General features: G+C 38.6%; 1 protein-coding gene across 2 annotated transcripts in view; it reads right to left on the bottom strand.

The window, feature by feature from the left end:
• Positions 1-27,554, bottom strand: part of MAP2K6 (mitogen-activated protein kinase kinase 6) — a 124,215-nt gene that overhangs the window by 29,130 nt on the left and 67,531 nt on the right. Inside the window, exons 1-7 of one of the 2 annotated variants that reach the window (XM_012747418.3) lie at positions 14,472-14,721; positions 11,728-11,794; positions 3,718-3,766; positions 3,016-3,129; positions 2,110-2,229; positions 1,163-1,279; positions 110-161 (exon numbers count right to left, since the gene is read on the bottom strand). In XM_012747418.3, coding sequence (XP_012602872.1) covers positions 110-161; positions 1,163-1,279; positions 2,110-2,229; positions 3,016-3,093 — 367 coding nt within the window. In that variant the 5' untranslated portion in view covers positions 3,094-3,129; positions 3,718-3,766; positions 11,728-11,794; positions 14,472-14,721. Of the gene's footprint in view, positions 1-109; positions 162-1,162; positions 1,280-2,109; positions 2,230-3,015; positions 3,130-3,717; positions 3,767-11,727; positions 11,795-14,471; positions 14,722-27,554 lie in introns of those variants that run through there. The other variant, XM_012747416.3, reaches the window with a different exon arrangement.

Below are 27,554 nucleotides of genomic sequence, written 5' to 3'. Positions count from 1 at the left end.
CTGCTCAGTTCTACATACATCCGTGGGGGGAAGGGTGGTGAGGAGGGACTTCAGGTAAAAGAAATAAAGTTTACGAAAGGAACAGCGAGGCAGGTCCATGGATACTTACCTCGATGAATGACAGAGAGCTTACTGTGTAAATGTTCTAATGCTTTTACAATCTGTAAGAGAAATGATGACAGATTTATTTACCCCATTACTGGAAAGAAACTGAATGTTAAGTATATCCAGCTTTTTTATCCCTAGCTTAATGTCCCAGGGTGAGGTATTTTCTCAAATACTGGTGGTCTTGGCCGGGCGCGGTGGCTCACGCCTGTAATCCTAGCACTCTGGGAGGCCAAGGCGGGAGGATTGCTCAAGGTCAGGAGTTCAAAACCAGCCTGAGCAAGAGCAAGACCCCATCTCTACTAAAAATAGAAAGAAATTAATTGACCAACTAAAAATATATAGAAAAAAATTAGCCAGGCACGGTGGCGCATGCCTGTAGTTCTAGCTACTCGGGAGGCTGAGGCAGAAGGATTGCTTGAGCCCAGGAATTTGAAGTTGCTGTGAGCTAGGCTGATGCCACAGCACTCCAGCCTGGGCAACAGAGTGAGACTCCATCTCAAAAAAAAAAACAAAAAACAAATACTGGTGTCTTATCCAGGAAAAGACAGGGGAAGTTACACAAATTGTACTCCACCTACCAGAGAGGACTGTATCTTATAGCAGAGAGGATGTCTCCCTCATCTACCTTGCGCTTCATTTGCTCCCAAGCATTCCTTTTTCTCTCCACCCTCTTGAACTCAATGCCACTAAAGTAGCAGACCTTTCTATTTCTTTTTCTTCTGCTTCCTTCTGTGCCTATTACTCTTAAGAAAACATTTAAAAAATCTACAGATGAAAATCAAAATAAACTAAAATCAGAATATAGACACCAGGAATGTAGTCCTAGGAGATGAATACTCTGCTTAGAGGCATTTAACTTAAGAGTTAGCCAAATCAAGTTATGCTGGAATCCTCCACACAGTGCTCAGAAGGAAAAGCATATATTTAGCTATCCACCAATGAACTCATGCATTCAACAGACACGTACTGGTTTGTAGTGGTGGTCCAGGTACAAAGACACAGAAAGCCTAGATTTCTCATATTCTCCTTGTAGTAGGGTTCACAATATACTCACAGAAACTGCTATTTTCCCTAAGATGTCCTCTGGAATTGTTTGGCCTTTGTCAATAACTTGTTTGTAGAATTTATCTAGCGATGTATCCATGAGCTCCATGCAGATCCACACATCACCCTGGAGACAAATTGATTCAGGGATTGTTAAAAAGGATGGAAAAGGGAGAAAGCAAAAACAGTTAACACCTATCCTGATGAACTGACTATTTCTTGCTTGAGTTTTTGGAGGAAATGTATGGTTTTCGGTTAAGATCTCAAAGGTATTTATAAATAAGCAAGATTATCTCCAAAGAGCAAACCAGTAAACAGCCAAGCACTGAACCTGCATGTGATCTTTCAGTCCTTAACAAAAAATGGAATCTAATTACTAACAGTCATAAGCAATGGAACCCCAGAAATCCAAGCCTTTACTCTTACTGCTGTCTAGGAGTTAGGTCTAAATGCGTACTCCATGTCTGATTCCCTACACTGAGCACCAGCAATAGTCAGAAAAAAAGCCTGGTTTTAAGAGTGAGGTGAAGCCTTGTAATCCACATAATGGTAAAGTGAAAAACAGAGGTAGAACAAAAATCAAATTAAGTCTATATGATACACAAGCAGGCTACACAAAGCTCATAAAGTGGCCAAAAGACCAGAATATTTCAGATTTTTAAGGAATCAATGCAAATCAGTTTATAGACAATTGATAAAAGACACTTCTGCCAAAATAGACAAAACGAAACAGAAAGGAGAAGAGAATCAGCATCTTCAAAAGGGCTAACCACACTTGCAAGTACCATAATTTCAAGCCAACTTTGCACCAAGGTAGGTCATCACTGCACACATGAAAAACCCTCTAAACAAGACATGTCAAACAAGAAAGAGCACCATGACTGTGTATGGCATTTATGTGATCAGAGAAACTTCTTTAGTTACTGTTCTTGAACTTTGAATTGATCGATCACCTACCTCCCGGAAGAGTGCGCCATAGAAGGTGACAGTAAATGGACAATCCACTGTCCTCATGGAAATATCTAAATCCATCAGTAGCCGTTTCTGCTCCTGGCTATTTACTGTGGCCCGGATCCGCTGAATGGGAACGCATGGGAAATTTATAGTTACTACTCTGAGGATGAGTAAAGCAGGGACCTCAAGGAGTTCCACCCTGAAAACAGTACAAAATTCACAATACAACTTCTAGCAACATCTTCCGAATACCAACCCCAAGTGATTAGCTATTTATGATACATGAAAATGAAATATGGAAATATGGAATGATTATGAATTTCTTTGCATAGCACAAAAGCTAGGCAAATTTACTCTAGATATGTTTTACCCTTCTTTCCCTACAAATGGAGACAATTTCCTCTCTCAGTTCTGGTTTCTTGATTTTTAGGGGCAATTCTTTAAAAGCAACAGAATATAGAATAAAAGAGATTTATGAGTCATAATAGCCAAATGCAATATGTGAACTTTCGTCTGGATGCTAATTTGAAAAACCAACCAGAGAGGAGAGGGCAAAAAAAAGCCACTTTCAGATGATCAAGGAAATTTTCATTTGTATTGGATATTAGAAGAGGTTAAGGAAGTATTGTTATTTCTTTTAAGTGTGATGATGACATGGTGGTTTCATAAAAATGAAAAATGGAGGGAGAGGGGAGACTTACCATTTAAAAAATAAATAAAAGTGGATGCAACTCATAACAAGGAAGCATTTTCCACACATCTGGAGCGAAATATTGTTCCCTGCAAATAATCTTTTCTGTTTCACCCTAATGAAGATTGTTCTGCTTCCACAAAAAGGGCTGGTTTACAACTGAGATGGACAAACATACACACTGCAGACATAGAAAGTTTGGGGAACGTCAACTCTACCTTCACTGCCATGATCTGCTCGCTGGGAACGTGCCGCATCTTCTCCACCACCCCGTATGCACCTCGTCCCAGTTCCATTATGGGCTCTAGGTCATCTGCCTTCACCTCAAAGTTCTGCGAGACAGAAAAGTGATAATGCAATAGGCAGAGAAAAATAAACTGAACAGAGACCATGCTGTCCTCTATCTGTTTTCTCCCAATGTTCTAGGGATTATTTCTGGGCCAGAAAATTTTCTAGCACGTCAAAGCAGCCACTGAAAGCAAGAAGCGACAGGAGATACTTAAGCTTCCAAAGGAGGCCACTTGCTTGTCAAAGGCAACACAGAAACCCAACTCCATCTCAGCTTTCCCATGGCTCAGTGGAAGGTTTCTACACTGTAGTTCTTTAGCCATAACCCCTCCATGATGTTTGTAATCCATTACTGACTGGCGGCAACTAGGTTATGTGTGGGCTTTGAGAAATGCACTCCCAAGAGAATCACCTACTCTCCTCAAATACCTTCCATCAGAACCACAATTGCCTAATTTCAATACACCATTCAAAAGAGCAAAAGCTCCATATACCCCTTCCCTTTAAATTGAAGCTTTGTTTTGACTCGTCCCCTGACAGCATGTTAGAGAAAATAAAATTTTCAGAGGTCAATCAGAAAGCCTACATAGAAAATGGCCAAGGTATTAGCTGGCAGATATGATTTTTCTCACCTGATTTCCAATAGAAATGCAAGCCTTGGAGTCTAAATCTCGAGGTGGCCTAGGAAGGACAAGAGGGAAAAGAAGAAACATAAGATATTTAGTCAACTACGTCCTTCCTAAATCACACGTGACTGGAGAGGTTTAAAGTGGAAGTTCATGAGAACTGTAAAGCAGCATAGGAATGTGAATAGTACGAGATTTGAAATGAAATACACTTTGGGTTTAAATTATTTAATCTCTTTTGTCCTCCACTTCTTCTTTAACATGAAGATACTAATATACCTACCTCGTGTAGTAGGAATTAGTATTAAATGAGATAGTCCAAATAAAATACTTAGCAGAATGCTTGGCATATAGTAAACATCTAATAAATATGAGCCATATATATGGAATTATAGATAATTATGCTATAGTAGTAAGTCTCAAACTTCTTTCACCCAAGAGTACCAATATATACAATTATTTCATGACTTTTCCATAATTTTTTTTAAAAAAAGAAATAATACTTGCCCCATGATTCTGTTAACTCATAAAATTCATAGAACATAGGAATTCCAAATCTAGTCCCTTCCTTTATAGAGGGACAAAAGGTCCAGAGAGGTGAAGTGACTTGCACCGGGTCACAACCAACCCTAATTTCCAGCTCAGCATTCCTTCTATTTCACCAGGCTGTCTAACTGAGTCCAGTGATAGTTCTTCCATATATGGTGTACATACTCTTCAGGGGTTTCAGGAACCAGAGGTTTGCTGATCTTGTGTTTCCATAGTCTCCTCGTGTGTCCTTTTCTCTACAACTTCAATGATCTCGCAGTTGGTATTAATCTACTCAAGAGAAAGATGTTTGTCTTTGGCTATGCACCAAACCAGGAGCCTAGAAAGGCATTTTCTTGAAGGAAATGTACCAAAGATATCATGACAAAAGTAACAAATGCCAAGAAACATATGGTTAATATGACCAAACAACTAGAAAAACTAGAGGCTAAAGATAAAGGAATGCTTGTGTTGGCAGAACAGAGGGTGACCAAACAGGTGGAAACTCAAGTCTCTCTGGAGGCACATTCTATCCAGAACTATCTTTGGAAAAATGCAAAGGAAAATGGAAGGAAGAGAGGAAGGAGGGAAGATGAAAAGGAGAGAGAAAAGAATGCTTTGGCAATGACGATTTTTCCCAACTGTAACATATTATGATTCTATCCCTTTTGCTGAAAATAAATACATAAATAAAAGAATAAGGAAGAAATAGGAATATAAATACAGATATGAACATGAATTGGTTAATACCAATTTACTGGTGAGTACATGTGGTGCTTGTTTTTCCATTCTTGAGATACTTCACTTAGTAGAATGGGTTCCAGCTCTATCCAGGAAAATACAAGCGGTGCTATATCACCATTGTTTCTTAAAGCTGAGTAGTACTCCATAGTATATACATATATACCACATTTTATTAATCCACTCATGAATTGATGGGCACTTGGGTTGTTTCCACAACTTTGCAATTGTGAATTGTGCTGCTATAAACATTCGAGTGCAGGTGTCCTCTTCATAAAGTGACTTTTGATCTTTTGGGTAGATGCCCAGTAGTGGAATTGCTGGATCAAACGGTAGATTTACTTATATCACTTTAAGGTATCTCCATATTGCTTTTCACAGAGGTTGGACTAGTTTGCAGTCCCATCAGCAGTGTAGGAGTGTTCCTATCTCTCCGCAACTATGCCAACATTTATTGTTTTGGGACTTGTTAATAAAAGCCATTCTCACTGGAGATAAGTGATATCTCATTGCAGGTATGATTTGCATTTTCCTGATGATTACAGATGTTGAGCATTTTTTCATATGTTTGTTGGCCATTATTCTGTCTTCTTTTGAAAAATTTCTGTTGCCCTTTTTTGTCCTTTGCCCATTTTTTGATAGGGTTGTCCTTTGCCCATTTTTTGATAGGGTTGTTTGATTCCTTGCTGATTGTCCTGAGTTCTAAATAAATTCTAGTTATCAGCCCTTTACCTGATGTGTAGCTTGCAAAAATTTTCTCCCATTCTATAGGTTGTCTGCTCTCTTGACAGTTACTTTAGCTATGCAGAAGCTTTTTAATTCGATCAGGTCCCATTTATTTATTTTTGTGGCTGCTGTGATTGCCTTTGGGGTCTTCTTCATAAATTCTTTGCCCAGGTCAATGTCTAGAAGAGTATTTCCAACGTTTTCCTCTAGAATTCTAATGGCTTCACACCTAAGCAGGAAATTTTTCTTCAGAAAAAGCTTTCTGAAAGAGTCAAATTTTGAAAATTCTAATTTCTCATTCTTAAAATTCCCAAAGCTGTTCTTTTCTTTAGTTGTCACAATTTGTACTAATCGTAATGGCACTTGGAAATGAAGACAAATATGACTTGAAACATACAATATAAACAATAAAACATCCCTTGGAATTATTTAGGACTCTGCCTTTTGAAAAGTATGAAGCAACAAAAAGGTCACTAATTATTTGGGGCTACCTCTGTTTTCTTGCCATCCAATGAGGATAGTGGATGAGATATGCCCATGTAGTAAATACATGGTGCCAAGTGAGCACTCGGGCATGGGGCCAGGGTTTTCTTGGGAAATAGTTCTGCAGTTACCCAAACACATGAACGAATAATCAATGGGCAGTTCCCAGCTCTACACAGCATAGCATTAACAGATTTTCACTGAGAATCAAGGTTGGTCTGGAGCACGTGGAAGGGCTTTATGAACAACCCATTTCTATACTAATGCAGGGTGATGCCATTGCCATTATTTTTATTATAACCATTATTCTCTTGGAGACTGGCTGGAATTTACCAAATCATTTTGCTTCTCCTGCTTCCTTGTACACCATATAAAAATATTTTCAAATGAGGTTTATTATTATTAACATAGTATCAAAGTCAAGAATGAAAAATATTAAGAAGGGCAGGATTAGGATGCTTCTTAAATTATTTCCATAGTTATTGTTTGCCTTCTAGTAATATTTGCTTTAAGTAATTTGTGGAAATAACTGAGCAAATATATGAACAATTAATTCTTCATTGTAAGCTGTCATGTTCTATTTTTTTCTATAGAATTAACCGTATTGAGACTTTCAGTTAACCGTTTGGAAGTAATAGTCTATAAAATGTTCATGCTCTCAGACATCATAGGGAATACATTCTAGTTAGAAAAGAGTATATATATTTATTAATGCAAAAAAAAATCTCTTCCAGGTCTAATATTGTTGTATTCTATATACCAGGGCTTGGCAAATTATAGCCTATGATCCAACTAAGAATGACTTTTATAAGTTTAAATGGGCCGGGCGCGGTGGCTCACGCCTGTAATCCTAGCACTCTGGGAGACTGAGGCGGGTGGATTGCTGGAGGTCAGGAGTTCGAAACCAGCCTGAGCAAGAGCAAGAGCAAGACCCCGTCTCTACTATAAATAGAAAGAAATTAATTGGACAACTAATATATATAGAAAAAATTAGCCGGGCATGGTGGCGCATGCCTGTAGTCCCAGCTACTCGGGAGGCTGAGGCAGAAGGATCGCTGGAGCCCAGGAGTTTGAGGTTGCTGTGAGCTAGGCTGATGCTACGGCACTCACTCTAGTCTGGGCAACAAAGCAAGACTCTGTCTCAAAAAAAAAAAAAAATAGTTTAAATGGTTGTAATACATAAACCAAGAATATCCAACAGAAGCCATTGTGGCCCATGTAGCCTAAAATATTTACTATCTGGCCTTTTATGAAAAAAGTTTGCTGACTTCTGCTCTATACTAACCTTGCACTACACCTCAACCAAAGGGTTTGGTGCCATTTTCCAGATTAAGAAGAATGAAACCCAGTAAAGCTTGGTGATTTTCTGAAGCTATCCAGTCATTGACAGAGCTGAAAATAAAACTCACATCCCTTTGAATCTCCGTCTTAAGCTATCTCAGTCTTAATAAGGAGGAGAAAGTGTAAGAGGAGAAGAAAATATGAAAACTGGGCTAAGAGCTTTACTCCCAGCATTCCCATTCAAGTCTGACGGAATACAAGGAACCTGTTCCCAATACCCAGACCTCCTCCCATGAAAATGATCAATTCACCCACGCCTCAGGCCTCTGGGCTCACTACATCTGCCAAAAGCATCAAATGATGGGGCCAACACTGACAGATCGGATTGGATTAGTTGACACTGTGTTCTGCCCACAGCTGGGCATATTAGTTTGCCTGGGACACTGTGACTCTGCAGGAAGTTTATACTGTGGGTGGATGTTCTCTGTCATTTATTCAATATCTTAGTCCTCTGTGGAAAGAACCAAGCTTATTACAAAATTCCTCCCATGAAAGACCAAAGGCATTCCAAAGGTCACCTAGTATTAGTTTTTCATATGAACAGCCAGCTTTTATTACAACAATTATTTATTTATAATTCTGTATGACTAATCAGTTCACTGGTTATTATTCCAATTATTATTCATTTATTCAAAAATATTTATTAAGCACCTATCTGGGCCAGAGATTGTGCTAGACCATTTACAAAAAATAGCTTCTTTAGTTTTTATAACTCTTAGAGGTCTTATCATCTCTGTTTCACTGGGAAGACCTGACATGGAATGAGAATAAATAATTTAAGAACTTTCAAAAGAGATGATGAGATTCGAACCCACAGCTGTACCATGATGACTTCTCAACTACAAAAGTAAAGGATCCTACCTCTCATTTCACTAGCCATGAACTGTTAGATCACAATCTCAACCAGGCTAATGTGTGGCTAAGAGCTTATAATTGAGGGTCGGAGATCCCTGAGTTTGTAAGGCAGCTCTTCCAGTTAGAAACGATGCAATAACATCAACTTGGAGCTACCTTTCATTGAGCAATTACAATGCCCTGGGCACTAGGTGGACACTTAATATGGATTATGAGATCTAATCCTCTCAAACAACCACATCACAGTTACTGTCTTGTAGAAGGGGAAACTAAGGCTTGGTGTAGTTAGGTGTCTTGCCTAAGCAACTAGTGAAGTTTAGAACCCAAATATAAACCTAGGCATTCTGGCTTCAGAGGCTGAACCTTACCCATGAAGCTATGCTCAACGACTTTGAGCAAAGCACCTGACCCTTGCAGAGTTCTGTTTTTTCATGTCATGTGAGAGTAATAAAAGCTGCCTCCTGAGTTTCTTGTAGTGATTAAACAAAATAATATTAACTACCATAGAGTTGATTTAGGATTAGTTACCATCAGTCAAGTAAGGAGACAGCTCAGAAACCTGAGTCAAAGACACGTTGGCATTGGTAAAGCAAAGAAAGCACTCCAGCACAGGGACCACACACCTTGAACTTGGGAGAATGGAGGTCTGTCCCAGGCTGTTTATTTGTGCATAGCACAGCAGAAGAAGGCAGGGTATAAATGGTAAGAATCACCAGGCCAACCTCAAAAAAATTGCCAACAAAAACACAAAATGTGGAAGCTACTTATTTAGGAGTACAAATTTAAGCCTTGGTATTAAAATAAGAAGAAGACTCTTTGAGCTGAAGTGGTATGCTCTACAATATTGAAGTGATGCTTTTGGCTTCACATAATGTAACATAAAAGTATATTCAAAGGATATTCCACCACATTAGGGTAAGACAAAATAGAAACTATTTTCATCCTTATGTTGGTTTTTATTCAGTTGTTTATCCTAAGCAAGAATTTATGGTGGCTTTAAAAAATTCATAAAATAGAGAAAATTAACATAAATTAGTAAAAGGTAAAGAATAAAAATTTTAGGGGGAAAGAATATAAGATGGTTGGCGGGTTGATATAAAAATATATCCCAAAGGAGGCTGGGCACAGTGGCTCACATTTGTAATCCCAGAGCTTTGGGAGGCTAACCTGGGAGGATTGCTTGAGCCCAGGAGTTCAAAACCAACCTGGGCAACACAGCAAGACCCCATCTCTAAAAAAAAAAAAAAAAATATATATATATATATGTATATATACATGTGTAAAAATATGTATCAAAGGAAATAATAAAAATAAGAGCAGAAAGTAATACAATTGAAAACAGCAAAAAGCAAAACAATAAAACAATGCTGGTTCTTCAAAAATATTCAACAAAATTCAGAGAAATGGAGACTTATTTTCATGAAGGAACTTATATACGTACATTCATAATGGCTTTATTAGTAATATAGCCCCAAACTGAAAACTACCCACATCTCCATCAAAAACTAAAGTGTTAAACAAACTGTGGTATAACCATATCATGAAACAGTACTCAGCAATAAAATAGAACCAACTGTTAATACATGCAATAACTTGAATGAACCTCAAGGAAATTATGCTGAAAAACAACAACAACAAAATCTCAAAAAGCGGTTTATTCAATAATCATGAAATAACAAGATGGTAATTGAGAACAGATTAGTGGTGTCTGCAGATTAGGCATGGGGATGAGGAGAAGAGGTGCATGTGACTAAGACAGGGTACCATTAAACAGTTGCTACAGTTAGTTGAGTATCTTGATTACCATAGTGATTATGCAAGGCTACATATGTGATAAACTGCATAGACCAACACACACACACACAGAAGCGCACGCGTGCACACACACACACACACACAAATGACTATAGAACTGGTGAAATTGAAAAGTTCTATGGCTTGCACCAATGCTGCTTTCTTAATTTTGATAACGTACTATAGTCATGTGAGATAACATGAGGGTGGGGTTGGAGTTTGGTGTGGGATGGCGAAAGGGTACATGGGAGTGCCCTGTACATTTCTATGCAACCTCCTACGAATCTATAATTATTTCAAAATAAAAATTTTAAAAGAACAGCCCATAAAATCCAATGCAGGTAGTTCAAGTAGGCCATATATTTGACTGTAAGCTTTCAAGAAACCATCAGAGAGGAAAAAATAGTAATTATACAGTTCACAGGTCCACAGATTTAAAAAAACAAAAACAAAAAAACAAAAACCAATTGCACAGAAAGACCAAAAAAAGAAAAAGAAAAAAACTATCTTGCTAGTAAGTATGGGAAGAACTTCCTCCTGCAGATCCTCATAAAAGGAATATTCTAACTTGAGTTTAACCCCTTGAGCTATAGTTCAGAATGCTAAAGAGGGGTCCTCTACTGTGTTCTTTCCTTGGAAGTTCTTCAGTGGAAAGTTTTTTCATACTTGCTGTATGGAATGCAAGGATCAATGGCCTTAGCCAAGTCTCACGGTAGTCATAATCATTTTTCAGAGCATGCCCAACTGTAGAGGGTGTGCTTTCTGATGGGATAGATCACAGCCAAAATCAGAGGCACTTTTGTAGACATGAGCAAAAGCCTTAAATACTCAAGCTTCCATTGAGATGTCTTCTTTTTGCACTTAATCTGTCTCTGAGTACCTCTATTGTGATTTATTTCCTTGGAATGTCCATTCCTCCCATGCAGATGCTTTGGTAGGCGATCATACTTCCAGCTGGACAGGAAGTACCCTCCCCACCACACAAAGAGACAAAAAAAAAAAAAAGGAGGCTCATAGAGGGGGTGTCTTTTACTAGTACTTGAGCTAACTTGTGGATGTATGCCCAAACTTCAGCTAATAAAGAAGTGTTCCTTTACCTCATTTTGCTTTCGGTTTACATGGGACAGTATTTAGGTGTCAGGATGTGGGTGCTCACCAAATACCATCTTTCCATCTCAACCCAAGTTTTATATAATAGCAGTGACTCTCACAGGGATTTATTTGTTTGCTCAAATCTACAGGAAAAAGGCAAGGAGGTCCACAGCCACGGACCTTTCTGGGCTTACACAGAACTCCATCTGCCAAATGCATGTGTCATTCAATTCTTCCTCAACCAATAATCTGAGACACTTGAGTTCAAAACTACCCATTCAACACAGACGAAGTATCAGCATTTCATATCTCAGAACAGTAAGCAAACAACATCCTATTTAAAGGGCTGGCTCTTCTGATAACTATTTCCAAAGTCGAGGCACTGCTCACAAGTCCGAAAATGAACTCCCATTTGAAATCCATGTTTGGATTAAGATGATGATCTTGCCAACTTACGTGGAACTGGTCTGGGGTTGTTCAAATGCTTCTTTTGGAATTTTAAGGCCAGGGTTTCGCTTCTTGCCTATGGAGAAAGATGTAAGGACAAAGTTAAGCTCTAAATCACAGTGAGAAAGCAAGGGCAGAGACTGCAGCAGAGAAAAAGAGCTGACCTAGGCAGGCAGCTCTCATCTCCCGAGTCCAGAACACCATTTCCTACCCAGGAAGTCCGTGGTCATGAATGAGGTTTTTCATTAGCCCAGGGTGAAAATGTCAGGAGAAGAATGCCAGCTGTCTTTTCCTAGGAAGACATACCCTTTCTCCCTACTGAGAGTTTGTCATTCCAACTTCTTTGTTTTCTTCTTTTACACAATAATGATGATGGCATCAATGCTGATTACAGCTTTATTTCTTTCTTTTTTAATGTCAGTAAAATGTAGTCACCCTTATCTCAGTATCCCACAATTTTCTAAATTGGTCTGTGAACAACTGCTACAGTTAGTAATGGAAGTAAAGTAAAAAGAAAATTTTTTCTACTGTTCTCTCCTGCCCTTTCCTTAACCACCTACCGTAAGTTGAAAACCCTAAGAGAGGTATACGGTAATATTTATTTATATGTGCCCTGTTCCAAAAAGGATTAAGATAACAGATGGATTTATGCAAGGAGGTTATCACTTCTTTTAAGGCCAGATGGGAATATAACCTGGTGTTGTTCATTCCTGGGCTGAAACTACAAGAGAATTTGGCTCAAATACCTTTGTTGATGAGTAAAAAAGAACAGACTGAGAAATGCCAGCTCAGGAAGCAGATCAGAGCAGACAGACTTGTAAGGGCCTGAGATTTCCCTCATCTACGGAGATCCTGTGTCTTTTGGCGTTGGGCAGGGGAAATCAAAGCAGAGCTGAATAGAATGCCTAAAAAGAATGCTACCTTCTCACTTCTTCTCTGCATTGCAGGGGAGCACTTCAGAGAGTACACAAACCCTAGATAAGGCCCTGGATAAATCCTGAAGCTACAGAAATATCTGAAAAATCAAATAAACTCCTAGAAGGAAGATGACATACAAGGACTTTGGTGATTCGTTCAACATCACTGAGCCAGCAATGACCCAATCAGAATCAGAATCTGAGTCTCTTGACCCCCAGGTTGAAGTTCTTTCCACTATTCCACAATGGAGGAAATTTAGAGATGACCACAGAGGGAATGGGGTGGAGGGAATACAGGACTTTGAGTTTTAAAATAATAAGCCTGCATCTGGTTCTTCCATTCACCAAGCAACCTTTGGAATCACTTTTCACCTGACTCTTGCTTTTCTCAACTGTAAAATGGATAATTAACATCAATACCACCTCAGTGGACTGAGTTGGGAATCAGAGCAGATAATGTATATGAAAGAACATTGAGATACCTTAAGTAACTGTTAAGTAGAATCATATAGAAAAACAATCTGCACAGTTTCATTTTTTTAAAACGCAATTTAAGAAATTCATGAACAGAATTGGCCATATTGTCAGAGCCCAGTGTAACGTATAAGGGGGTCTTTTCTTTCTATTTCTTCAAAATCTAAAATCTAGAGTAATTCTGCCAAGTTGTATAAAGACAGGAAAAAAGTAATCAACATAAAGAAAGCTTTTTAGGATCACCTTCATTCTGGCAGGCTTTCCCAATTCTTTCCTCCTTTGGGCTTACCTATGTATTTCATAAGGTTCAAAACGCACTACTCACTTTCCTGCCCTTGGGGCTCATATGACCGTTCAGCACGTTACTAAGTTAACTCATTTTTGCCAATACATGGAGTTTTACTATGTACCAAGACCTATGTTAGGTGCTATACCCAACTATGAGGATCCAAATAGAGATATGGCTTAATTCCAGCAACTCCCATTCATGGACTTCAGTCAAATAGCCTAGGGAATGCTACTTTAAACAAAATAGTCCAGTGAGGAATGAATGACAGATTCAACTTGTTCAGATAAGTCCATACACATTCCCAGTGCAGTACAGGTGACAGGTAATTCAGGTAATCCCAACAGATGCAATCCTAATCGTTCTCACCAATAAAACAAGACAAAACTGAAGGAAAATATATTTTGCCTGTGAGAAAAGGTCCTCAGTTGCCATTTAAGCAAACCAAAAACAGAAATTACTCTTAAATTCTTACATTTCTCTCTTCTTTATTTCAAACTCAGTTCTTACAAGATAGATGTACAGAGAAATAGCTATTTATTGAGGAAATCTCCTTTGAAAAACCTTAACATAGCAATTGATTAGTGGCAATTCTTAATAGCAATTAACTATTACACTACAAGCCAAGAAATTAACAGAAGGTCTATACAAAGAAATAGGAGAGAGAAAGAGAAAGAGAGAGAGAGAGAACCTTTTGGTACAGAAACCCAAAGAATAAAAGACAATAATAAAGTCTCCCAAGCAGAAGACCCTTGGTTCTCTCCCCTCATCACCTTTATACTCAGCCTTCTACAACCATATCAAGATCACTCTAACCCCAAATTTGCTGCCTACTGGGTGAAATTACCTACCTCTTACCTTCAGACTCCAGACCCCCCTGACTACGTACAAATTGGAGATTTGCATAGTCTCCAAAGTTTCCTTAAACCTACAGCAACAAGAAAAAACGGTTCCAGAAGACACAAAAAACCTAGTAGAATTACACTGTTAGAAAATGCACTGCCTTCGCTTTAAGAAGTAGCTCGAATAAAACAGAAATCACAAGCACACCCGCCAACATTCCATAATTCACTTACTTGCCCATCTCTGACAGCGCAGCACAGCAAGAAGCCAGCAGAGGCGACTCTGATGAGGTTTTCAAGGCTGCAGGGAAGGCCAGCAGAAGAAAACCCCACAGAAGTCATTCTTTGCTTAGCTCCACAGACCACACTTCAACAGGGAGAAACAGAGCTGAGCAGACTCCACCCCCTCCTCAAGTTCAGACTGCAGCAAACCTCTGCAGATTCATTGTTCCCAGGGAAACTGCGGCTTCAGGAAGGGAGTAGGGAAGTGGGTCCATTTGGACACCCAGGCAGGCGTGACATTAATCATTAACCAGACTTGGAGGAATAAATCTATAAAGTAATTCTGGACAGCACAGTGTTCTCCGGCCTTTCTATAAATGCCTCTTTCATTTCTTAAAAGAAAGAAAAACAATACGTGGTAAGTTTCCAGCTGTGTTTATTTCAAAGCAATCTGTTCCCCCTAGGAAGGCTGCCAACACCTGACGCTGACACTGAACACTGTGTTTAAAGAAAAAAATTAATGGGAGGGAGCAATATGAATAATAAAGCTAAGCGGCCAACTCTGTTAAACGGTCTTTTCCCTTGATACTCTAAAGAAAAAAAAGTCAGAAGATAGGCTCTATATGATGTCACATGCTAGCAACAAACCTTCTCAGAAAGATGGAATTCTGTATATTTCTGCAGATCTCAACAAGCCTTGCCCTCTTCTTGGTACAGTCTGCAAAAGTAAGCCTCGATGGCCTGATTGGGCACATGCAGCACTATATTGCATCAGCCCATGTCACACCCATGCCTGTGTTCTCTGAAAATACTGTAGTCCCACCACACACATGTATTTGCAAAATTTATCTTAAACCAAAGCTGGGTCGTTAGAATCCTGGCCTGGAGCAAAATTGGTACTGGAAAAAAAAAAAAAGAAATCCTTGCCAAGAGTTAGAAAATATTTACCAGGCCACAGAAATGTTCACTAGCTTTGACCGTACCAAAAATGATGGGGTACACAAGAGGTCTTACTCAGCACCCACTTGCAGAGGGTGAGCACAAAGGGCTTCTCTGATGTTCCTTATTACATAAAACAGAAGACCGTGTTCTGGTGCCAACTGAAACAGCACGAGAAGCCCACACGGTCAACAGAAGGTGGCATCGTGAGGACATGCTGATGCCTAAATATTTGTCAGCTTGGCTGAGAGTTGGGGGGCATGATTATGAGGGTTTATGATTACTGACACAGCTTCACAAAGGATGGCAGTGCTTCCAGTGCCAAATTTGTTTTAAAAATCTGTTTCCCAATATGAATGGGATTTCCAGCCAAGTAACTGGCAACCTGGAGGCCTTGGCTGCCCTCTCCTTACTACTTGCATCTAGGCTTGAGTTCCAAGGCTAGTTGGCAATAAAATCAGCAGAGAATTGTCATTTGATGTTATTAAATTGCAATGATCACATGCAAAGCAACTAATGGAGCACGGCAAAGGAAGGGGAGAGCAGGGAGAAAGCAGGCTTTATGACAGTGATATGAAAGTGGACAGGGACCATTCCATCCCCCAAACCACTGGAACTCATACACCACTGAGACTCCAAGCAGCAGGATACATTTCTTTGGAATTACATAAAGTTTAAGGAAGAAAAGCTGAAGAGCTCATTTTATTTTATTATTTATTTATTTATTTGACATAAGAGATTACTTTATCTGAATGACCAAGACTGACTATATAGTATGTAATCAAAGTTAAATGAATTCTGTAGCCATTGACTTTGGAAGCCTAATAAAAATATATTACGCAGTTTATATACACAAAAATTTACTAGTTTCTAAATGGCAAGATGAGTCCTGCCAAATTTTATTTCTTAATTTCAGAATATTATGGAGGCACAAATATTTTGATTACATGTTTTGCTTTTGCATAGTTTGAGTCAAAGTTGTAAGTGTGCCCATCACCAGAGTAGCATGCATGAGAAGAGCTCATTTTAAAACTGGCATTCACTTTGATTTCAAGGAGTCAGAATGAATCTCCAAGGACCTCACCTCTCCCCGTACATAAACTTCCCATTATGTCCCCTTCCTGAACATAAAGTGACCACCTCTCAGTCAGAGTGTAACCTTCTGGAACTAGTGCCTTCTGCCAGGAGAGCTCCAGCCCTCTTGTGGACGAGAACTCAGACTTCCAGATTCAGAACCTTCCCAGACCTTCCTGAGCACAGTCTAAGGATCGCTGTCAGCACATCTCTGCTTTCACATTCCAGCATTTCACACAAGGGCTGGAATACAACATGAGCTCAAAGCAATTGTGCCGAAACTGTGATATTTCAGCTTAAAATGTCCACTCTCTTTAAAATAGATCTCCATGACCATCTTGGATTTATTTTCCTCATACCTTTTCTCACAATCTATAATTACTTTATTTTTTGTGTTTACTGGTTTTTGCATTTATTTATTACTTGTTTATTATCTATCTTCCCCACTAGAATGTAAGTTCCATCATGGCAATGATTTTGCCCAGAGCTTGCACATTGTATATCTACTGACTGGAAATTTGCTGTTCTTTTCTCAACTGTTTTGTACATTCGTATTGAAATCTTCAAACAAACAAACAAAAAGAACAACCAAGAATGGAGGGGAAGGTTAGGTGTGTGGCTCATGCCTGTAATCCTAACACTCTGGGAGGCCAAGGTAGGTGGATTGCTCAAGGTCAGGAGTTCAAAACCAGCCTGAGCAAGACGGAGACCCTGTCTCTACTAAAAGTAGAAAGAAATTAATTGGCCAACTAAAAATATATATAGAAAAAATTAGCTGGGCATGGTGGCACATGCCTGTAGTCCCAGCTACTCAGGAGGCTGAGACAGGAGGATCCTTGAGCCCAGGAGTTTGAGGTTGCCGTGAGCTAAGCTGACACCATGGTACTCTAGCCCGGGCAACAAAGTGAGACTCTGTTTAAAAAAAAAAAGAATAGAGGGGAAATAGCACAAATTTTAAGCATCAATAAGATGCTATTTCAAATATCAGCTGTGCCACTTAAGGAAGTGACCTTGAGAACATTTCATATCTTAAACTAAGTTTCCACACCTGCAAACTGGAGATGATGTACAATCTCCCCAGGTCATTGAGAAACTCAATTAACCCAATGTATGTTAAGAAGTCTGGCTATGTCTGGCATAATATAGGTGCTCAATAAATACTTTTTCTCTTTTCCATGTTCGTGCTTATGTTTTTAAAATGTGAGCTCAATGGAATGTCCCCTTTATGGGCATGTGGGCATCTTATTTCTTTAAATGTTGCCCTCTGTTCTTTTGTGTTATTTATGCTAAAATTACATTTTTCAAACATTTCATCAATCTTGAACCATACTCTCTATTCCCACTGACTATGGGAACTTATCCAGGTCTATAGACTCAGGAGTTCTGGGAGTGAGTATAGTGAGTGCTTATAATTGTATGTTGTCTCAGCATCCATTTTTAAGTATAAGTTAAATGTTCTCATACCAGAAGCAGGGCTCAGCCGCCCTTGACACAGTTTCCAATACCATACCCCATTGGAATGGCTCCAGCTGGTAGTCAGAGATAACACTTAGTGGTATCTCTCCTGCTTAGCAGGCTGAGCTCCCTGCTTTCCTGCCACTGCCTTTAAACTGACCATGCAGACATTTGCTCCTGAAAATAAAGTGACCACCTCTCAGTCAGAGTGTAACCTTCTGGAACTAGTGACTGCTTGCTTTAAGCCCAATTAAAGCTCCCCACAGGAAATTTGTTTGGATAACACCCTGTACCTAATAAAGGCATTGGGCCATGGGTTCTCTCTCTCTCTCTCTCTCTCTCTCTCTCTCTCTCTCTCTCTCTCTCTCTCTCTCTCTCTTTCTCCCTGTGCTCCCTGACTTGTGTGTGTGTGTGTGTGTGTGTGTGTGTGTGTCATTTCCAGTTGTTCTAGGTGCCAGGGTCTGTAAGCACTAAAAACCCTTAAAATTTCACATTTTTCACATTGTGTTTGTGTCATTGTAGCCACACCTGCAATCCGACCCCTGCTGGTGAAACCACCCAAAAAGGACCTTGCAGGTGGATACTCTGTTGGTGCATTTTTATCCCAGCCCCTCAGCTGCTGGGGACAGCAATTACCAACTAAACTGACAGAGTTGCATTCAAAACAGAGGCTTTGGATAGTCAGGGCGCAGTGGCTTGTGCCTGTAATCTTAGCACTCTGGGAGGCCGAGGCAGGAGGACTGCTTGAGCTCAGAAGTTAGAAACCAGCCTGAGCAAGAGCAAGACCCCATCCCTACAAAAAAAAGAGAGACAGAGACTTTGGGATCTGTACTTTAAAAAAAAAAAGTTTCACAAGTGGCTGATCCTAGCCAGGATCACAAGTTTCTTGATCCTAGCCAGGATCAAGAAACTCCTTGTCTGTTATATGTCTAGGTAAAGTTTTTCTTTTTCCACCATTTCTCACTTTATGTTAACAAGTATACTTTCTCCCCAGGTTGCTGTCACTTCCCACACAACTGACCAGTTTTTTCTGGCTAGTAAGAATTTAATTACAAATTAAGTTCCTCACTGAGGTACCTTTATCTTTCAGCTGCAAATGTCAATAATTCACCAAAGACACTGCATGAAACAAAGTTCAGTAAAATGCAAATTCTGCCTTCAAAGAGTCAGAGGATATAAAAACCCAATTCCTATTAATATAATTAGTAACAGGGAGTGTGTGTGGTGGACAATACATGCATTGTACCCTGAAAGCAGGACTCAAGAAATTAGGCAAGGGACACTAAAAATGGTCTCACAGAGGAGGTAGTATTTTAGGTGGTCCTTTGATAATTGGTAGGATTTGGGGGTACATGAGGCTTCATTATACTATATTTCTTTGTACATATTTAAATGTCTCCAAAATAAAAAAGTTCAAAAAACTAATGGGTAGGATTTTGACAATCAGGACTTGGAAAGCCACAGCAGATTCCAAGTAAAATGAAGATATGCTACCAATGGTGTGGAGAGGCACTGTGGTATATTAATAAAATTTTGAGTTCTCTTCTTTGGACAAAGTAAAAGGTGGTAGAGAGAGAAGCTAGGAAAGGTAGTTTGGAGTCAGTGACTGAAAGACTGTAACTAATACATTTTAAATTTCAGATTTAAGAAGAGAAGTCACCTATGTTTTCAGTGGAGAAGTGTCATGTCATATCTATTAATTATAATGTTTCAGCAAAAAATAATGTCACAAGATTAATAATGTAATAAGATATCAGTAATAGCTGCAGGATATTTTGAAACTGTGGTACATACACATACACGCACGCACACACACACACACACACACACCCTGCACATATACTACATGCCTCGATGTTTTAAGCCTCCAGGACTTTGTTGTATTTCCCCTGGAATGTCCTTATTATCTTTCTTCCCTATCAACTTCAACAGTCAGCTCAAGCAAGTTCTTCTCCAGGAAGCCTTCCACAAAAGCCCTGAATACAGTAAGTGATCATCCACTGTGCTTCCACAGTGTCCTGGATAACTCTTCAGGGTCCCCCTTCCTACCCTGATTAATCGAACCCATCTGTTCATCCATCTCTTCAACTAACAATGCAAGCTCTTCAAAGCCAGAGCCCATGTCTTATCCATGTACAGAGTTTAAACAACAGACCTAAGAAATCAGGGGCAGAGATCACAGCAACCTGGCTAATAAAAGCTGCTTAAATTTTGCTGAGGAACAATCTGCAGCCTCCGGTAACTTGCTGGATACGAGGTACAAAGAACAGAAGCTAAGAAGTAGTAGTTGTAACCATGATCACCATCTGGCTTTTCTACATCAAGATGAAATTAAGTGAAAGAAGAAAGTCAGGCCATTTGGGGGAGTGGTGGGGAGAGGGCAGACAATGAGTTCCAATTCAAATGCATTAAAAACAAGATGCTAGAGGGACACACGGCAAAATTCAAGCAGGTACATAGAGCTTAAGAGAGGGATGGGGGAAAATATGTGGATCTGGGGGTCACAAACAGAGAAGCAGAAAGCTGAATAAGTCAAACAGGGAGGCAAGAAGAATGAGACAAGAGAAGGTAGCCACGCCAAGAACATTTTGAGCCAATGCAATGAGAATGAAGGATCAGTGAAGGACACAAAGAATGATTCTCCTGTCGAAGGAGAATGAGCCAGTCTATGCCAAACAGACCCATGGGCTAATTGGGAAATGGCTCTATTTTCAAAGAATAAATGCTCCCAGAAAGGTTTTCTTACAGCTTCATGTGGTTGAAGCTCTTTTTTTAGACCTGGTAGAGCTGAAGTAAGTTTTGTTATGTTAACAATTTGGTGCTGACTAGGTGATCATAAAAGAACCTACAAGTAAATCACAGCCAACACCCTAGAGTTGTGGTCTAGGCCCACCATGGAGGTAGGATGTGGGTAGTGGTCGGCGGGGAACCCTGCCGTCTGCACTCATCGCCTTCCTCATTTATATGCTGCTTCATGAGTCTTTATCAAAAGGAAACGTCGTCCTAACGGTGTTAACAATACCACTTTAAAATAGAAATATGGTAACATGTTGGGAAGAAATTTAGTGATATGTTTGATCTTTTCAAAATTCACACTTTTTGCTTAGGTTTTAAAAAGAGCATTCATTTTTTAGCAATAAATACAGAAATGTTTACAAATCAAATAATATGATTCTATTATAGAATTTGTTTCAAATAATGGGGAGGAGAAAGGAGATATAGATGAAATAGACTGGCCATGAGTTGATAATTGCAGAAGCTAGGGATACTGGTGTTTCATTACACTGTCTACTTCTAAATATGTTTAAAATTTACCAAAATGTAAACATTTTCTTTAAAAAATATCTTAAAAATTTTCTTTAAAAAAATGTAAAAATTTTCTTTAAAAAATGTAAAAATTTTCTTTAAAAAATGTTTTGAGTTTATAAAGTAAAAAAACAATTTTAAATTAAAGATTTTCTTAAAAAGCAATGAAATCACAGAAAACTCTCTTTTAATAGATAAAAGACTGGGATAGTGTCTAAGAGGGTTAAAGTTTTTTTTCTTGGAAATGGATTCTTTTTTTCCTCTGGTCCAAGACCACAAGTTGAACAGCACTGTGATCACCTCCCTTCTAACCAAAGAAAACTACGAAGTAGTAACTTTGATCCAACCAGCTGCTTGAAGTCTAAGGGACTACAAAAATAGACAGGAAAGTGCTTCATCTATAACCCTTCCTAGAATGCTACCACTATAGAAACTATTCTGCCCTTTACCCAGCTCCATCCAATTTCTTTAATTGAGCTTCGAGAGGAACACTCCTACACTGCTGGTGGGACCGCAAACTAGTTCAACCTCTGTGGAAAGCAATATGGAGATACCTTAAAGCGATACAAGTGAATCTACCATTTGATCCAGCAATCCCATTGCTGGGCATCTACCCAAAAGATCCAATGACACTCTACAAAAAAGACACCTGCACTCGAATGTTTATAGCAGCACAATTCATAATTGCAAAGCTGTGGAAACATCCCAAGTGCCCATCAATCCAAGAATGGATTAATAAAATGTGGTATATGTATACCATGGAGTACTATTCAGCTCTAAGAAACAATGGTGACATAGCACATCTTATATTTTCCTGGTTAGAGCTGGAACCCATACTATTAAGTGAAGTTTCCCAAGAATGGAAAAACAAGCACCACATATACTCACCAGCAAATTGGTATTAACTGAACAGCACCTAAGTGGTCACATAGGTACTACAGTAATAGGGTATTGGGCAGGTGGGAGGGGGAAGGGGGGCGGATATATACATATATAATGAGTGAGATGTGCACCATCTGGGGGATGGTCATGCTGGAGACTCAGACTTGTGGGAGGAGGGGGAGAAATGGGCATTTATTGAAACCTTAAAATCTGTACCCCCATAATATGCTGAAATAAATAAATAAATAAATAAAAGAGGCCTCCAAAATGCATCTCTGTAAGGATGTTTTTCATTACTGTTCATAATGTCTCTTTATAAAGACTCGGGGGGAAAAAATGTGTGTTATCAATAACAGGAAGAATTGGCTTCTGCATAATTGACCAATCCCTGATTATGGATAGCATGAATAATGTTTCTCTATGTTGCTTTCCTTGAGTTAATGGCTAAAAAGCTTAGGGCTAAACTGGGAATTGTATTCCTATTCATTTCTGAGTCAGTGTTTTTTTAATAGCTTTCCTTTGCTTCTGTCTTACCTATTCTTTTAACAGCATTTTATTATAGAACATTTTTAATACAGTCATGCACTGTCTAATGATATTGAAGTCAATGATAGACCACATACCATAGTGGTCCCATAGATTACAATGGAGCAGGAAAACTACTATCGCCTGGTGATGTCATGGCCGTCATAATGTTGTAGCTGCAATATATTACTCATGTGTTTGTGTGCTGTTGGTGTAAACAAACCCAGAGCACTGCTGGTCATATAAAAGTCTAGTACATACAATGATATGTACTAAGTATTGGTATTATGATAATAAACAACTATGTTATTGATTTCTGTATTTACTATTTCTGTATTTACTATTTACTTTTTTTTATTTTTTAAATACAATACTTTTTATCATGATTTCATAGTATACTCTTCCTTACCAAAAAAAGCTAACTGTAAAATAGCCCTGGGCAGATCCTTCAGGAGGCATCCTGAAGAAGACGTGGTCATCATAGGAAATGACAGCTCCATGCTTGTTATTGCCCCTGAAGACCTTCCAGTGGGACAAGATGTGGAAGTAGAAGACAGTGATATTGATGATCCTGATCTTGTGTAGGCCTAGGCTAATATGTATGTTTGTGTCTCAGTTTTTAAAAAAAAATTTTAAAACATTAAAAATAGAAAAAAAGTGTATAGAATAAGGATGTAAAGAAAGTATTCTTGTATAGCTGTACAATATGTGTTTTAAGCTAAGTGTTATGAAAGAATCAAAAGGTATCAAAAAATTTGAAAGTTTATAAAGTAAAAAAGTAGTAAGCTAAGGTAAATTTATTATTGAGGAAAGAAAAACATTTTTTGTTAATTTAGTGTAGCTTGAGTATACAATGTGTATTAAGTCTACAGCAGTGCACGATAATGTAGTAGGCCTTCACAGTCACTCACCACTCACTCACTGACTCACCCAGAGCAACTTCCAGTCATGCAAGTGCCATTTCTGGTAAGTGCCTTAAACAGGTGTATAACTTTTTATATTTATGCTGTATTTTTACTGTACATTTTCTATGTTTGGATATGTTTAGACATGCAAATATTGACCATTGTGTTACAACTGCTTACAACTGTAACAGTATTCAACTGCTGTACAGGTTTGTAATTTAGGAGCAATAGCATCTAGGTATGTATAAGTACACTCTATGATGGTCTGACGACAAAATCCCCTAAAGACCCGTTTCTCAGAACAGATTCTCTTTGTTAAGCCTTAAGCAATGCATGACTACAAATGAAAAAAAAAAAAAAAAAAACAGTTAAAATCAACCCCTATATACCAATTCTCCAGCTTCAACAAATATCAACTCATGGCCAATTTTGTTTTATCTGTATCACAACTACTTTCCCAGACATCGAATTATTTCATCCATAAATACTTTACCAAATATCTCTAAAAGAAATTGACCATTGGAAAAAAAATACCTACAATACCATTATCACACCTAAACAAATAACTTTTGCTCTGTGTTCAAAATTCTAATTGTCTCATAGATATTACAAATATTTTTAAATTACTGTAGATTTGAATCAGGATCAAAATTAGGTCCATGCCTTATGACCAGTTAAGTTTCTTAGTTCTCTTTTAATCTAGGGGATCTCCCTCTGTGTCTTGTTGCTTTTCCCCACCCCAACCTCATATCATTATTTTATTGAAGAAATGTAGGTCATTTGTCCTATAAAGTTTCCCACTGGCTTCTGCTGATTTTATCCTTAGCTGATTAGAACTTGATCAGATTCAACTCGATCAGATTGTTTGGTAAGACTATTTCACAGGTGGTCTCACTTACTGTTAATTTATGTTAAATTGCTGAATTTTATGCAACCTAGCAAGCTATCTTAAACTCTTAATGGAAAAAGGGAAAAAAGTACAAATAAGTGAATAATCCCTCAACAACACTTGATAATTAACAAACTTTTTAATGTTTCTAAATTTGATAAGTACACAGGAGTACTTGATCATTTTCAACAACATTTTAAAAATATTTAATGAAGCTGAGTATTTTTTACATGCCTACTAACATCTGTATTCATTTTTTTGTAAATGGCCTGTTCAAGTCATTTGCTCACTTTCATAATAGGTTATTATTATTATTGTTTTATTTATAAGAGAGGACATTTTCCTTTTGTAGTTAGTGTTGCAACACACATACATATGCATGCACACTGAGGTTTTTTTTTCCTTATTGATCATGCAAAATTTTTAATTTTTGCATTCCTTTCTGTTCTCTGCATTTTTATAAGGCAAGAACATTCTTTCCTCTTCCTGAGTGGCTGCATTGTTGTCCTAATATCAATTGTTAATCTATCCATTTGTTTCCCCATTAATTTAATACACCTTCTAATATTTATGCCTCTTACATAGTTCTCTTATATAAGTGTACTGGCTGCCACGTTGAAGAAATACTAAATAATCATGCAGACATCTTCACTTGATTCTGACTTTAAGAGAATTCTTTCTTGCTTTTCCCAATAAAAAATGATGCTGACTTTGGATTCAGTTGGATAGACCAACTGAATAATTTTTATCCCACTGAGGAAGGATATCAATACTCATACTTTACTGAGTGAGGCAGGCTGATAGTGGTTCCCAAAGACATGCCCATATCCTCTTCCATGCAACCTGTGTCTGTTACCATGGTAAAATTTTTGCAGGTGTGATTAAATTAAGGATTATGAAATGAGAGGATCATCCTAAATTATCCAGGTGGGCCCTAAAGCAATCAGTAGTGTTTTTACAACAGTGAGACAGAGGGAAAGTGCACACTCACAGAGATGAGAAGGCGGGGTAAAGACTGAATCAGAAACTTCAGTGATGCAGCCACAATCTAAAAAGTGCCAAGGAATGCCAGCAGCACCCAGAAGCTAGAAGAGACAAGGCATAGATTCTCTCCCAGAGCCTCCAACAAGAGGCTGACATGTACATTGTAGACTTCTGGAGTCCTTGTACATTGTAGACTTCTGAAGTCCAGAGTGAGAGAAGAAATTTCTGGTGTTCTAAACTACCAAGTTGGCTGGACACAGTGGCTCATGCCTGTAATCTTAGCACTCTGGGAGGCCTAGGCAGGAGGATCATTTTAGGTCAGGAGTTCAAGACCAGCCTGAGCAAGAGCAAGACTCCATCTCTACTACAAATAGAAAAAATTCGACAGGTGTGGTGGTGCCTGCCTGTTGTCACAGCTACTCAGGAGGCTGAGGCAGGAGGATCACTTGAGCCCAGGACTTTGAGCATGCTGTGAGCTAGGCTGACACTACTGGATTCTACCCAAGGTGACAAAGGGAGACTCTGTCTCAAAACATAATAAATAAATAAATAAATAAACGAACAAATAAACCACCAAGTTTATGGTAATTTGCCACAGTAGCTATGAAAAACTAATATGCTAACTTATTAGAAATGGACACTGAATTTTATCAAATTTCTTTTCATCATCTGTTGATATAATCCAGTGTCCTTCCTACAATACCTACGCTGCCACACTCTATAACAAATGTATTCTTACTTTTCCCCTTCTCTTTTCTTTCTTTCACTACCTCACTGTCACTGTCTTTATTTCCTTCTCAACTGCTTTTGCCCCTGGCCTTCGGAAGCATCCTCTGATCTTGCACTGCCAATGACAGAACCTTAAAGAGTTTGCTAATTCCTGGACTCAAGAAACATCTGGGAAGCCTCAACTTGACAATATAAGGAGGCAAAACGAGCAAAGGTGAGAAATTAAACTGAAAACTAGAAATGCTGGTGTTGGTAGAGGGATCCACCCTGCTCTTTGTTGGATACCCTTTGCCGGAGAAAAGGAAGAGATACTGACTTTCCTCCAGGTCCTTCTAAGTTAATGCCACCTCAAAGGAAAAATCATAAGGGAGAAATGTAGCCCTTTCCCCAGGCCTGTGGCATATTCTGAAATTCCTCATGTTCCCTTGCCAATAAGAAAACAAGAGGGTAAAGAAACCATGGCCAACGCAAAAAAAAAAAAAATATGTCAGAATTCTTTACCCTGTAACTCAAATCCTGCAGCCTGGAAAACCTCAGTCTAATCCTTTGCCTCATGGTTGTTTCTGCAACATCTAGTCACCTTTCTCTTCAGAGAAGTTGGACGTTTTTGAGAGTCATGTTTTGCAAACCTCAGTCTGGCAAAAGACCATAGTAGCCTTTGCCTTTTGTTCTGCTACCAGTTTTCCTGGCTTAGTGCATCTCCCACCAGTGACACTTCCGGTGAGAGGTTCATCGTGGCCAATTAAAAAGCACAGACTAAGAAATCGCTCCAAGAAAACCACAAAATCTAAACGTGAGATTTTCGGAAAAGAGAAAGCTAATCTACAAAAGCAAACAACTTATTTTCAAAGTACTGTAGTCTGGTTCGTGCAAGTGTACTCATATTTCCATACTAACTAGTTCAGATCCTCACATAACCCTTAAAGGGAAAATTCCATGGTTCTATAGAAAGACTTAAACCCTCAGTTTTTACTCCTGAATAAATCATCCTCCCTGTAATTAACAAATACTGCTTCAGGCAATGCCATAACTCAGGAGGTCAAAAGAAGTGGACTTCTCTAATATTAGGTAATTTCCAGGCAGTCACCTTGAAATATGTAAATCAGTTAATCTCCAAGACTGAGCACAAGAAAAAGTATATAAATTCCTTATTGCATCAGAACAATGTTCCCTCTATGTGATCACAGAAATGTGAAAGGTATTAATAACGCTCCATGGTGTCTCATACACACTGCTACCTATTTGACTGATTTTAATGGCTAACCCAAAATAAGTGGAGATAATTTACAATAATCCCTTGGATATGCTAATTTTATAAGATTTTCCTTAAATTGTAGGTTTTTACTGGATTCATTTTAACTGAATGTTATTGATGGAAATTCTCACAATTCTTTATTATTAGGTAGC

The sequence above is a fragment of the Microcebus murinus genome, chromosome 18 (assembly GCF_040939455.1).
Source record: "Microcebus murinus isolate Inina chromosome 18, M.murinus_Inina_mat1.0, whole genome shotgun sequence".
Lineage (NCBI taxonomy): Eukaryota > Metazoa > Chordata > Mammalia > Primates > Cheirogaleidae > Microcebus > Microcebus murinus.
The sequence above is the reverse complement of the archived record's forward strand: the minus strand, read 5'-3'. Positions and strand labels throughout refer to the sequence as shown.